The sequence below is a fragment of the Lutra lutra genome, chromosome 7 (assembly GCF_902655055.1).
Source record: "Lutra lutra chromosome 7, mLutLut1.2, whole genome shotgun sequence".
In the NCBI taxonomy this organism is placed as follows: domain Eukaryota; kingdom Metazoa; phylum Chordata; class Mammalia; order Carnivora; family Mustelidae; genus Lutra; species Lutra lutra.
In genome coordinates, this window is record NC_062284.1 from 133,819,110 (window position 1) to 133,833,297 (window position 14,188).

General features: G+C 43.0%; 1 protein-coding gene across 5 annotated transcripts in view; it reads right to left on the minus strand.

Annotated features, from left to right (window-relative positions):
• Window positions 1-13,723, minus strand: part of PSEN1 (presenilin 1) — a 73,461-nt gene extending 59,738 nt beyond the window's left edge. The window contains exons 1-4 of one of the 5 annotated variants that reach the window (XM_047735997.1): window positions 13,582-13,710; window positions 7,119-7,244; window positions 3,017-3,095; window positions 2,785-2,924 (exon numbers count right to left, since the gene is read on the minus strand). In XM_047735997.1, coding sequence (XP_047591953.1) covers window positions 2,785-2,871 — 87 coding nt within the window. In that variant the 5' untranslated portion in view covers window positions 2,872-2,924; window positions 3,017-3,095; window positions 7,119-7,244; window positions 13,582-13,710. Of the gene's footprint in view, window positions 1-2,784; window positions 2,925-3,016; window positions 3,096-7,118; window positions 7,245-13,158; window positions 13,345-13,581 lie in introns of those variants that run through there. The other 4 variants (XM_047736000.1, XM_047735996.1, XM_047735998.1 and 1 more) reach the window with 4 other exon arrangements.
• Between the last annotated feature and the right edge of the window lie 465 nt (window positions 13,724-14,188).

Below are 14,188 nucleotides of genomic sequence, written 5' to 3' on the forward strand. Positions count from 1 at the left end.
GAGATCATTAGCACTAAGACTTACTAATATTATGTAAGTACATGTAATTATCAATAAAAATCCTGTGTCAATTGTATCTCCCCCAGAGCACCCTTTATTTTAATGTTAGTCACTAAGGTGTAAAAAAAAAAAAAAAGGCAATCCAAAAAATTACCATGAAAGCCCCACAAAACCTGAGGGTGAGGGATATAAGTAACAGTGCATTAATAATGGAGAGCTCACGGCGGAGATCCTGCTTCCCTCTCTCTCTCTCTGCCTACCTCTCCATCTACTTGTGATCTCTCTCTGTCAAATAAATAAATAAAATCTTAAAAAAAAAAAAAAATAATGGAGAGCTCACTACATACCAAGCAGTGCTCTTGGAGCTGGGGATTCATGTTTACACGGCAGAGGGAGGCAGGCAAACACAAGAAGGCAGTAGACAGAAAGCTAGAAATACTAGATAAGCGCTATGCACAAGGAAAGCAGAGACAGGGTGTAAGGGGTGGCAGGGACGGGCGGCTGAGGAAGGCAAGGCCTCACTGATAAGGTGACTCAGGAGATGACCTAAATAAATCAAGTGAAGGGAGACATCTGAGAAGATTGGGAGAATAATCCAGGACCCACAGACAGAACTGAGGAAGCAGTCAGGGAGAGAGAGGGTGCTGAGAGATAAGATAAGAGATAAGATAGACATGGGGGCACAGGATGGGGAGGTTAAAATGAGACCTCAGGGGCGTCTGGGTGGCTCAGTGGGTTAAAGCCTCTGCCTTTGGCTCGGGTCATGATCCCAGGGTCATGATCCCGCATCCCGCTCTCTGCTCAGCGGGGAGCGGCTTCCTCCTCTCTCTCTGCCTGCCTCTCTGTCTACTTGTGATCTCTGTCAAATAAATAAATAAAATCCTAAAAAAAAAAAAAAAAAGAAAGACCTCAGACCAGATTTTATTCTGAGATGAGACCCCTGTGAGAGGTTTGGGACGCATAAGTGACATATACCTGTTTTTTTTTCCAAAATATATTAGTTGTAGAATCTTTTGTTCAAATGGATCCACAAGATAAAAGATAAAACAGGAGCTGCTCTAGCTAAGGAAGGGGTACCCAGAGACTAAGTTGGGGCTGTCCCCACTTTCCTTCTCTCAAGCAACAGTTTAAAGAAAGATGATTACAAAGTCTGTAGTATCCAAACTACCAAAAACTTCATGATCTGGCCTCATCCTAACTTCTCAAAAAGCTATTCCTAGGAAATAGCAAAAAGGAGCAAATCAAGCAACTGTTGCAAACGTGTTGCCACAAAAGCCAGTCTTTGTAACACTCACTGTCCACCAGATACCAAGAAAGCAAAGCTCCTCTCCTCTCCCTTCCCCCACACACCCCTCAGGCTACATACTACCCTTTACAGCTTGTGTTCCCTTTCAGGGCTTCCCCCATAATCATTTTATCTTGATTTCACTTGATTAAAAATGTTTTGGCAGTACAATGTGATCTGCCTCTGATGACATATCTCTGGATACTGCCTCCCTGTCTATTTATATTTTAGGAAAATTCTCCCTGCACTAGTGATATTTCTTCCATCAGTGATGACATCCCGGTTTGCTCTATTCTAATCTCACCCATCCATCAAAGTCTACTTTGTGAAGTCTCTTCCTCACATGCTGACCCTTGACTGGAATCCTAAATATTAGTCTGAAGGGAACTTCCAGGCTATCCAGTTGCTGCTCTAGCTCACTGCTCATTCCACAGACTAACCAGACTAATCCTTTGCAGATCTGGTTGGCAGTCTTCCAGCTTCTGTGACTGCTTTTAGTGACAAGATAACACTACACCACACCCTTTCAGATGTACGGTAAATTGTGACACAATTCTTTTTTTATTGACCCAGAACCAGTTTCCTTCCACCACTGGTTCTAATAAAGGGAAGGGTGACCCCACCCCACCCAACCCGACCCCTCGCAGCCTGCATAGCTTATAGTTGGCCTTGTTGTTTTCCCTAATTCCGGATCCTCTAAAAATCCTACCCATTTGCCAGCCATCTCACAGGCCTTTTGTGGGGTCTAAATTCAATCTGTAAATGACTAGCTATCAGAGTTGCAGGCTGATTTAATGTCTGTGTCCCATGCCACTGGTTACACCCCACCCCCCAGGTTTTTTTTTTAAGATTTTATTTATTTGACAGAGAGATCACAAGTAGGCAAAGAGGCAGGCACAGAGAGAGGGGGAAGCAGACTCCCTACTGAGCAGAGAGCCCGATGCGGGGCTCAATCCCAGGACCCTGGACTCACCACCTGAACCAAAGGCAGAGGCTTTAACCTGCTGAGCCACCCAGGCGCCCCTACACCCCTTTCTTGATACTCTCCCTTGAACTCTCTTAGGATTTCTACACTTAGACTTGCACTCATCATGTGCATTCCGTCAGTGAGCATTTACTGGGCATTGTCAGGAACCAAGATAGGCACTGAAAAAGTAAGAACCATGAAAGGTACTGAAAAAATAAAAGCAAATAAAATGTCCTCAACCCATGGTAGAGTAAGAGCAATACAGGTGAAATAATAAACAGCTGGGGAAGCTGGAGAAGGCTTTAATGGAGGAGCCAACAGCAGAGGCAGGGAGGAACTGTATCAACACCCATATCTCACACAGCCTTGTGTCCCCAGCACTAAATGGTACAGTGCTTTAAGTTCAGCAAATAGGGAAACTCGGAAAAGTAGAGGAAGTCTGCTCAGCCCCCTCAGCCTCTCTTGGACATGAGGGAAGGTGGTCACTAAATCCATAGTCTGGCAAGGGCAATTTCAGAGGCTGACACTGTACCTGGCTACGTACAGTATTGCTCGGGTGGTTGTCCTCGGACATCTGTGCATTCTGGAAGTAGGACAAGGGTGCAGGTAACTCTGTCATTGGAGCAACCGTATAGAAATACTTTTTCACAGAAAACAAAGCCTCTTGGGGTTCTGAAAAGGGAAAAAGAAAATAATCCTTTGTGCATTACAATTATACTTTCATTTTTAAACACTTTTGTAAATTACATTCAACAAAAACAAACCTTTCTTTCATGTGTTCTTCTCCAGGCCAAGCTTTCTAAGGACCTCGAAGGCTGTCACTTGTGGGCTTCCGGATTAGGTCTGAAATAGGATTTTACCAGGTCACCCAGAGTAAATCTATTCACACCAATCAAGTACTTAGAATATTTTTGTATTTGTAATTTGTAAGCCAGAAATGTATTCATCTGCCATCAACTTCAAGTGACAAACTTTTGTTAGCTCAAGATATCTCTTTGGTAATCAGTAGATCTACTTGAGAAACCAAATACTTTTAATCAAAAAATATCTAATGATTTCAGATTTAGAGCAAACGGAGCTAAATGATATTAAAGAATGTTCTCATCAACATTCCTTTTTCTATGCTAATTCAACCTAAGCTTTCTATCTCCATAAAATTGTCTAGTGCTTTTACTTTGGCAAAATTTTGTCATCTCATTTTATCCTTACCAAAATGCCCAAGCCCAGGTAAACGGGTAACATACCTGTTTTACAAAAGCAGAAGAGAACTTAAGTTCACTGACTTGCTTAAAATCACACAACTGGGCAGACCAGGACAAAAATCACAGACTCCTGACTCCGAGCCTTAGGTCTCTCCCTTGCATCCTGGCACAGCCTTATTTACACACATCATTCGGTCTCCCAGAGTTCACTCTTCTGGTGGGGTGGGAGATGGCGGGGGGGGGGGGGGGGGGGGGGGGGGGGACACATTCCCATTTGCTGTCTGCCTTAATTTCCATCAGCCAATTCTTTATGATTTCAACTTTGCTTTTCTTCTTTTTAAATTCGTTTTAGAGGTAGAAATTAGTGATTCATCAGTTGCATATAACACCTAGTACTCATTACATCAAGTGTCCTCTTTAAAGCACATCACCCAATTACCCCTTCCCTCCAACCCCCACCTCCCTATAATCTTGTTTGTTTCCCAGAGTTCAGTCTTTTATGGTTTGCCTCCCCCTCAATTTTCATCTTATTTTATCTTTCCTTCCCTTCCCTTATGTTCATCTGTTTTGTTTCTTAAATTCTACACATTAGTGAAATCATATGGTATTTGTCTTTCTGTGACTGACTTATGTCACTTAGCATAATACCCTCTAGTTCCATTCAATTTTCCTTTTCATAGAAAGTCTTCAGAAATACAGAAGGAAAGAAATCTGTTCGTGTATCTAAGCAGTATTCTCATTCATAGTGACTAAAACATTACCATGTACACACTCACATGAAAGTATCTTATCAAACTCCTATTTCATTTTCACTTTCAACTTGATCCTCTAAATACTTGATCCTTGATCCTCTAAATACTGTTTTTATATTCTAGTGATTTTTTTCATCAAAAACACAGAAAGCAGGTTAAAAACAAACAAGGTAAGTAACTTTTTCTCTAGTATTGAGTTCAAATTAACTCTTAGTTACACATGTATCTAGATCACTTAAACCATGACGAATTTTTAATCAAGGTATGCTTCCCTTCTGTCCCACATAGTTTTATATACCATGCCAATCTTTCTCTTCCCTTCCAGCTCCAGCCCATGATAAACTGACATGGATCGAGGGATTGCAAATTAATACTAACTAAGACACAATTAATATAAGTTTGTTTTAAAATAAAGTGAATTAAAAATACAAAGAGAGAACACTTACTTTTATGGTGGTTATTTGCTCAAAGGGGGATCTGGGAAGCTTTGGGGGGTATTGGTAATGTTTTGTTTCTCAATCTGAGTGCTAGTTACACAGGGATTTCAGTCTGTGAAGATGCACTGAGCTGTACCCCCACGATGCGTACCTTGCTATATACTTCAATTTTATACTCAGATATTTTTGTAGACATAAACCTATATTTATGGTTATTCATACCATTGGTCCTAACTTTTTTTTCTCTTAAGATTTTATTTCTTTATATGTCAGAGCAAGAGAAAGAGAAACTGAGCAAAAGCAGGGGGAGAGGCATGGAGAGAGAGAAGCAGTCTTCCCACTGACCAAGGAGCCGGACACAGGACTCAATCCCAGAACCCTAGGATCATAACCTGAACTGAAGGCAGACACTTAACCAACTGAACCACGCAGGCTTCCCTAGTCCTAACTTTTAAAATGAATAAGATTGAGTCCTGGCAGCGTGTATATTAACTTACCCAAAAGACAGGTGGAATGCCAATAGAACAAATATATTTTCTAAGTACAATAGTACTGAGTGAGAGTAAATGTTCTGACTTATGCTTCTAATTTTTTTTTTTTAAAGATTTCTTTATTTGACAGAGAGAGACACAGCAAGTGAGGGAACAAGAGCAGGGGAAGTGGGAGGGAGAAGCAGGCTTCCTGTAGAGCAGGGAGCCTGATGCGGGGCTCCCTGAGCTGGAAGGCAGATGCTTAACAACTCAGCCACCTAGGCGCCCCCCCCCCCTTTAAAAACATTTTATTTATGCTTCTAAGATTTTTAATTTAATTTAATTTTTTAAGATTTTATTTATTTATTTGACAGACAGAGATCACAAGCAGGCAGAGAGGCAGGTAGAGAGACAGAAGGAAGCAGGCTCCCCGCTGAGCAGAGAGCTCGATGCGGGGCTCGATCCCAGGACCCCGGGACCATGACCTGAGCCGAAGGCAGAGACTTCAACCCACTGAGCCACCCAGGCGCCCTTATGCTTCTAAGACTTTTAAAAGTTGATTATCTAATTGAAGTTTTGATATTGATGTAGCATTAATGGCCAGCAAACAGAGCACGTATTATTCCTTCTTTACCATAAAAATATTTAGTACAGTACCTACTACTGCAGCTAACCCAGAAATGCCATAGGATGGCAAGCAGAAAAAGCTGCATTTGGTTCCTCCTTCTGGCTGCCCTGAAGACTATACCGTATCATTTGAAGCACACCTCTATTACAGAAAAACCCTTAGAAATCTGTCATTAATATTTGCCTTTGATCCCTTAGAAACAAAATAACAAATAAGATAGTGTTAGCCAAGATAGTGTTAGCTTGAGAAACAAGCAAAGGAAGCAAGAAAGGGACATGCAAGCAAAAATAAAAAGTAAATAAAGAAAAAAAAAAGTAAATACAGTATATTACATTTACAGATAAAATAGAAGAAAAGTGACTGTCCATTGACTAAGGAGGAGTTTATTGGATGTCTATTTATATCAAAACTCAGAGACAGACACTGAGAGGATTTACCTAATTATATTCACTTCACCCACTTTACATATGAAAACAATGTGGCACACAGAAGCTACTCCCTTGCTCAAGGTCACATTCAGTGAGCAAAGGAGCGAAGTAAAGGCTCACATAGTATGCTATGTTGCCTCTGTGTAAAACCATCCCTGCTCTTTAGAGGAGTTTACAATGAGCATGAAGTTATATTGAGCTGGGAGGGGAAAAAAAGTACATACAGACAGAGCATGAGGAGATTTTTATTACTACTAAAATTGCTGCTTAGAAGTAAACATCTTTGAAAAAGTAGTAAATGAGATCTTAAACTTCAATCACTGATCTAACTATAAATTAAAAACTAAGGTGTCAAAAGCATTCCCAATATATAGTCCTAGTATTTATTTATTTATAGGATTTTATTTATCTATTTGATGGAGAGAGAGAGCACAAGTAGGGGGAGCAGCAGGCAGAGGCAGAGGGAAAAGCAGGCTCTCCGCTGAACAGGGCTCCCCTGGGATCCTGACCTGAGTTGAGGGCAGATGCTTAACCCACTGAGCCACCGGCTCAGCCACTGAGCTCACCAGGCTCCCCGACTAGTATTTATTTAAAAAAATAGGTTGTAACGAGAATCTGGTCTTTTTAATTTGGTTTCCATTATTAGGCCTTATGTTTACAGGATCTGTTCAGCTATCACAAGAAACCACACAAACTGGTTATCATACTGAAGTTTTCTCAGACAAATTTTGGAAGAAATCAATAATACCGTGGTTACTTTAGCATATCCTGATTGCATTTTCAAAGGCACATCTGTATTTACATGTGAAAACTACGGGTCAGGAAAGGTGAACGAATTTGGCAGTGCTTGATTATGAGGCAAATAACATCAGTTCCAGAACCCAGGTGTTCTGATGCCCAGCCCACATCTTTTCCAGTTCAATTAGGGAAAGCTCATGCTTCCACTAACGCTTTGAAGATCATAACACTACAGGGTGATCCTTTCCTTCCCCTCCAGGGAGGGAAGAGCAGGCTCTTTACATGGAGCTTAGTAGGAAGCAGAGGCAAGTAACAGGGGCTAGGTCTTCAGTCAGGCCTGGAACAAACAAACATTGTTGGTACAAAGAAAGGCACAGGCAAAGCCCGATTTGATTCTGGTCCAGTAACAGCTGAAAACAATTGATGACTGCATGAAGGAGGCCAGAAGCCTGTCTGTCCAGGCAGCACGGCAAAAGACACTCGGCGATTCTATAACATTCTTAGCATTCTTGCCCTGAAAACAAAAAAAAAAAAAAAAAAAAAAGCTGCTGGGAAGTGAGGATCTTGTGACCTGGACTGCAAAGGGAGGAGGGACAGAACCAGAGTTGGCTGTTTTCTCTCTCTGGCCACCTGCTAAAGATTTTCTGAGACTGACAGAGCATAACACTTGAATTCATGGCCATCCATTTCCTTTTTGTCAAGACACTTACAAAATCAGATAAAAGGAAAAAGAAATCTTTTTCCGATGGGCAACTACAATTTCTATTATACACAAAGAAACTAAAAACAAACACACACACACACACCCAGGAGAATATGAATAATCCAAGGCTTCGATGTGCTAAATTTAAGTCTTAATCTACGCAAAACCTATCCACCCGCACTTCAAAAAGTATCAAAGGAGCAAAGCTCTCCCTCTGCCTGCCACTCCCCACTGCTTGTGCTCAAGCATGCCTACTCTCTCTCTGACAAATAGATAAAAATTAAAAAGAAAACAAGAAAACCATGAAAAGCATGTTTAAGTATCTTTGTATTGTGATGCTAAGAGGTTTTTAGGTTTCAAATGAACTTGTGACTTATTCTTTTTCCATGAAAGTTGATTTAATCAGCCTTAGTGTTATTACCTTGACAGCTTCTTCCTGCACAGACAGCCTAAGTTCTGACTGCACGAATGGGCTGGGAGAGCCTCTATTTGAGTTTTCAAAAGCTCACATCCAATAATAAATGTAACCAATCCCCAAACTGCATTCATAGTTAGTTAAATAAAAATAATTTGAAACTAACTTACAATTTCCGGAATATATGCTGGAAAGAGTCTGAATTTCAAGAGACTGGGGAGCAAATAAGTTCCCCAGTCCTACAAGAGGCTCTGTGAAGGTGGTAGACTCTAAAAAGAGCAAGGCTAGTGATCCATCTATTTGGTGATTTTTTTCTTTCTTCCATCCCACTCTACTTCTGTGAGCCATCTGTGGTAGATTAGATTATTATTCAGCAAATATTCACTCCCTCCCCAGGCATCCCTGAGGGGGAAATATATTTCTCCACTCCAGTGATGTTGGGCTTGGCTCTGAGACTTGCTTTGGCTTCAAGATGGGTGCAGTCTGCTAGCCACCCCATGCCTTTCGGCACAATCACCTGACTTGCTTTGGTCCAAGGGATCTTAGCAGATGTAGCACACCCAGACACCTGAACTGTGCTTCTTAAAACTTTTTTTTTTTTTTGAAGATTTTAATTATTTATTTGACAGACAGAGATCACAAGTAGGCAGAGAGGCAGGCAGAGAGAGAGAAGAAGAGAAGCAGGCTCCCTGCTGAGCAGAGAGCCCGATGCGAGGCTCGATCCCAAGACCCTGGGATCATGACCTGAGCTGAAGACAGAGGCCTCAACCCACTGAGCCACCCAGGTTCCCCCTGAACTGTGCTTCTACAGTTGGACTTGACTTCTTTTAATTCAGCTGTCGCCTTGAGAAGAGCTTACCATGGGTAGTCACTGCCCCTTCAGCCTGGGCCCCAGAATAAAAGATGCAAAACAGAACTGCTCTAGCTGATCCATAGTCCTATACCTTGAAGCAAAGCCCCGAGTCACAACAAACACTCTTTAAGGCACTGGGTTTGGGGGAGGTCTGCTACATGGAATTACTGTAACTGTTTTAAAATAATAATGGTTACATGAGCTCAGAAGATGCAATGAAAATGAAGAAAGACGTACAAATCCAGAATTCTTTATCTGAAATCCTCAGGACTAAGTGTTTTTAGAATTCCTATTTTTCTCAGATTTTATAAAGGTATAAATACGTTTTAAAATGCCCTCTCAAGGTCATAGATAGAACCACAAAATCAAACACATTAATAAGTATACAGTGAAACATATAAATAATCTTAAATTGCAATAATAGGTTCAGGTTAGAGTTTTCTGTCAAATGAATTACAAAAAGCCTTTCAGTTTTTTCAGCTGCTTTTGGACTTCATAATTATAAATATGAGACTATGGTCCTGTACTATCAGTATTTGTAGTAATTATAAAGAATCTTTCCCCAAGAAACCTTTACTTACTTTTTTTTTTTTTAAGATTTTATTTATTTATTTGGCAGACAGAGATCACAAGTAGGCAGAGAGGCAGGCAGAGAGAGAGGGGGAAGCAGGCTCCCCACCGAGCAGAGAGCCCGATGTGGGGCTCTATCCTAGGACCCTGGGATCATGACCTGAGCCGAAGGCAGAGGCTTTAACCCACTGAGCCACCCAAGCGCCCCAAGAAACCTTTACTTTCAATAAGCCTACATGAAAGGTATGACCACTCCCCGTTTGTCTCAAATTCGCTGTGGAAATGGATCGGATACAACTAATCTTTAAAGGAAAAGTGACTACTCACACCTAATTAATTTATAAATCATTGGTTATACTCAGCGATGCTTGCATTTGTGTGCTTTAGATCAGTTTAAGGAACTGTACAAGGCACTATAAAAAACAAATATTAGGGACGCCTGGGTGGCTCAGTTGGTTGGACGACTGCTTTCGGCTCAGGTCATGATCCCGGAGTCCCGGGATCAAGTCCCGCATCGGGCTCCGCAGGGAGTCTGCTTCTCTCTCTGACCTTCTCCTCGCTCATGCTCTCTCTCATTGTCTCTCTTTCAAATAAATAAATAAAATCTTTTAAAAAAAAAAAAACAAATATTAATACCCTTTAATCAACCAACACTTACGGGGTTTTTTCTACAAAACCAGACATTGTGATAGGTGCTGGGGTTGCTACTAACAGGGGATGCTTACTATCTAGAGGAGGACTCAGACAAGTATATATTTATATTAATTACATGTTGAAATAAAAATATTTTAGATCGGAGTGCCTGGGTGGCTCAGTCAGTTAAGTACCTAGCTTTGGCTCGGGTCATGATCCCAGGGTCCTGGGATAGAGTCCCACATTGGGCTCCCTGCTCAGTTTCTCTATCTCACTCTCTCTCTGTGCTCTTTCTCTCTCAAATAAATAAAATCTTAAAAAAAAAAAAAAAAAAAGTAAAAGAAATATTTTCGATGTAGGGTGCCTGGGTGGCTCAGTCAATTGAGCCCTGAACTCCTGATTTCAGCTGTCATGATCTCAAGATTGTGAGATCGTGCCCCACAGCTGGGCTCCCCACTTAGCGAGTAGTCTATCTTTCTCCCTCTGCTCCTCCCCTTGCCCGTGCGCTTTCACTCCTGCTCTCTCAAAATAAATAAATTAATAAATTAAAAAATATTTTAGGGGCGCCTGGGTGGCTCAGTGGGTTAAGCCGCTGCCTTCGGCTCAGGTCATGATCTCAGGGTCCTGGGATCGAGCCCCGCGTCGGGCTCTCTGCTCGGCAGGGAGCCTGCTTCCTCCTCTCTCTCTGCCTGCCTCTCTGCCTGCTTGTGATCTCTGTCAAATAAATAAATAAAATCTTTAAAATATATATATATTTTAAATGTACTGGGTTACATAAATTATAGTATTCAAATTAATTTTATCTATTTCCTACCTTTATAAAACGTGTTTACTAAAAAGTTTTAAATTAATATTTGTAGCTCACACAGGTTTTGTTTTTTTAAGACTTTATTTATTTTTGAGAGAGAGAAAGCAAGCATGAACCGAGGGAGGGGGGAATAGATGGAGAAGCAGACTCCTCGCTGAGCAGGGGGAGCCTAATGCAGAGCTTGATCCCAGGACCCTGAGATCATGACCTGGGCCCATCCAGGTGACCCACTCATACAGTTTCTACCAGACAGTGCTGCTCTAAATCTTCAACTCTCTCAGCTATACCCGCCCAGATACTAAAAATCCCTGACAGTCTTTTCCTTCCCAAAGCTTCCCTTCCTTCCTGAGCCTTTGACACTGCACTTTGGAGGTTTTCTTCCCATCACTAATTCTCCTTATCGAGTCCCTCTCACCCTTCTCCCACTCCTTCACTGTAAATGGTCTGCCTGAGCCTCTTTATTTCCTTCCTTTCGGTAGGCATCTCCTCCACTTCTCCAACATCAACTAGTAAGTCTATTTAAATTACTTATTTACAGTTCCAGGCCTGTCCTTGAGACAGCTTCACATGCTGGCAATTCAAAAGTGATACTTCCAAACCACTTCCTCATCTTCCTCTCTAGACTAGTTCTTTGCTTCTAACTTCCTTATTTCTACAATCATCTCTACCATTCCTCAAACTTAAAGCCTTCTAGCCAACTCTATAGTTTAGCCCTTGCTTTTCAATTAGCTGCCATGTCCTGTTCATGGTTTTCCTGTTTTTATTAAGATTTTATTTATGTATTTATTTATTTATTTATTGGGGGGGGGGAGCATGAGCAGGGGTGGGGGAGCTTAGGAAGAGGGAAAAGCAGACTCCCCACTAAGCAGGGAGCCTGCTACAGGGCTCAATCCCAGGACCCGGGATCATGACCTGAGCCGAAGGCAGACGCTTAACCAACTGAGCCACCCAGGTACCTCGTTTTTTTCTCCTAAGCCTCTGTCATCACCAAAGATCAAACTCTCATCTTATTTCACCTGAATTATGTAAAAGTCACCTCAATTCTCTCATCCATTCTAGCCCCCACTATCAGATTAATGTGCCTAAAGTTCTGACCACAACAGCCCCACTCTTAACACACCTTCCATATCTGCCTAACATCTATCACATGAAGGAGAAGTAGGATTAGACATTTTGGAAAGGTTTTTCAGAATACGTTGTAAAAAGGCTCCCCCATGATATGCAGTATTAGTGGGAAAGCAGGAGCAGAGAGAGCCTGCATCTGAGAGAAGAAGAGGACCACATATGCTATGGCAACAGAAAAATGCTGTATTTTCCTGCTAGGGTGGTTTTCAGAGATCAACTTCACTCCTCCGGTTCCCCCGAAATGGAAACTCATGCAGCAGTCTAGGACTAGTTGCAGCCATTAACTTAAAATTCAGCAATAAATCACATCCATTCAGTAGAAAGTATACCCAGAACTGTGGGAACTGTCTACCCAAGGACCAGAAACAGAATGGAAAACCAGAGGATAGATGCCACTTCTGTTACCTACTGGGAGGAGGGGAGATGGGGCAGGAAGGAATCCATACACTCAGTAAGTACAATCCTTTTCTTGTAGTTAAGCGTTTATTAGATGGCGGTGGGAGGAACCTTAAGCTGGCTGAACTCTGCAAATGAATTAAGAAGTAAAATAGGCTTTTGCAGGTGACTGAAATTAGTCAAATGCAACTAGCTCCAATCTACTTTCCTGTTTTATTTTCCTTCATAACAGTTAATGTTCAGAGTGGGTCACTGGACGCTTGTGATTCAGAGGGTCCCTGTTTGTAATACATCCTCTAATTATGATGCCCTATCCACTTCCACGCCAGGGGTGAAAACCTTTCCACTGTAAAAGATAATTCCAATAAGATTCCCTGACCAGGTGTGATCTCTACCTGCCTCAAACGTCAGAAAATGTTGCGAGCTTTACAGTGTGCTCTGTCATATTGTCATTATACATACCATAGTTTTGCACCCTATTCTTACCTCCCAGAGTAAACCCCGAATACTATATCCAGCTTGTCCAAAGCAGACAGCAAATGCTTTTAAAATTATTAAATTAGTCTCCTACAATAGAAGATTATTTATTTGGGAAGAACCTGAGCGGGAAGAAAACGCAAGTATCTAAGACACATGCAAAGCACTGAACAGCATGCCTCGCGACAGTCCCAACCAAGGCGAAAGCATCAGACTCTGTTCTCCGCCTCGAACATAAGACATAAGGGACTTAGCCCTGAGCGCCACTCACTTCCTCGGACAAGGACACACTCAGGGCATGAGGCGCGGAGTTTCACCAGTTGCTCAACCAGACCCAGGGCAAGGCGCTTCCTCTTTCTCCTGCTCCACTCCAGTCAAGACAGTCAGTCCCGGCCCCCGGCACCTGCGTCCTGAAACGTCTTCGGGAAACCAGCACTTCCGGACCCAGCCTCCGGAGAGGAATCGCTCTTTAACCTGATAGCGCGCGGCGCCCGGAGCCGGAGAAACGGGCCGCCCCTGCTCGTTCCCCACACGGGGTTCCTCCGTGTCGCCCGGCCGCGCCCCGCTCCTCATCCTCGAGGACACCAGCTGCGCGGCCCGGGCGGCGACAAAGGGCCGGGCCGTACCCGCGACCGCCCGTGTACACACCGAGTGAGGGGCGCCTTCCCCTCTCCCCGAACTCCCCATTACGCACCTACTCTTCCCTTGCCGCCGCCACCCGCCGCTCGCAAGGAAAGCTCCTTCCCGAGCAGCCGCTGTTTTGTTTCCGATGTGAAATCGCGGCCTCTAAAGCTGCCCGGCCCAGGCCCCGCCCCCAAAGCTTCGCTGATGTCGTCATTTCCGGCTCTGGCGTCGTTGGCGGTCGGCCGGGGGAGGGGCGGGACACACTGGCGTAGGGGGCGGGACCTTGGTAAAGAGGGTGGAGCTTCCGGTGGCGCGCGCAGATTGAGGGGCAAACGCTGCGCTGGAGCGGCCCCGGGACCTAGACGAACTTGCTCAGAGCGCTAGTGTGAGTTTGAAATCGCCTGGGATTCGAGACTGCTCACGAGCTGAAGACCAGTTTCTACGTCACCTAGGCCCCGCGTTGCTTCTTCCGGCCTACAAGTGATGACATCTTAAATCTAACATTTATCTATTACTACCTATTTGTTTATCACTGCAAATCAGCTGCACGACAGTTGTGAGGACTAATTAAAATTATAAATACCTGTGCTCTTCACATCCTACCCAATGAATCAAAACTTATGGTGGGGGTTGGCAGGAACCTGAGAAACTGCATTTTAAACAAGCATAGCCCAGGA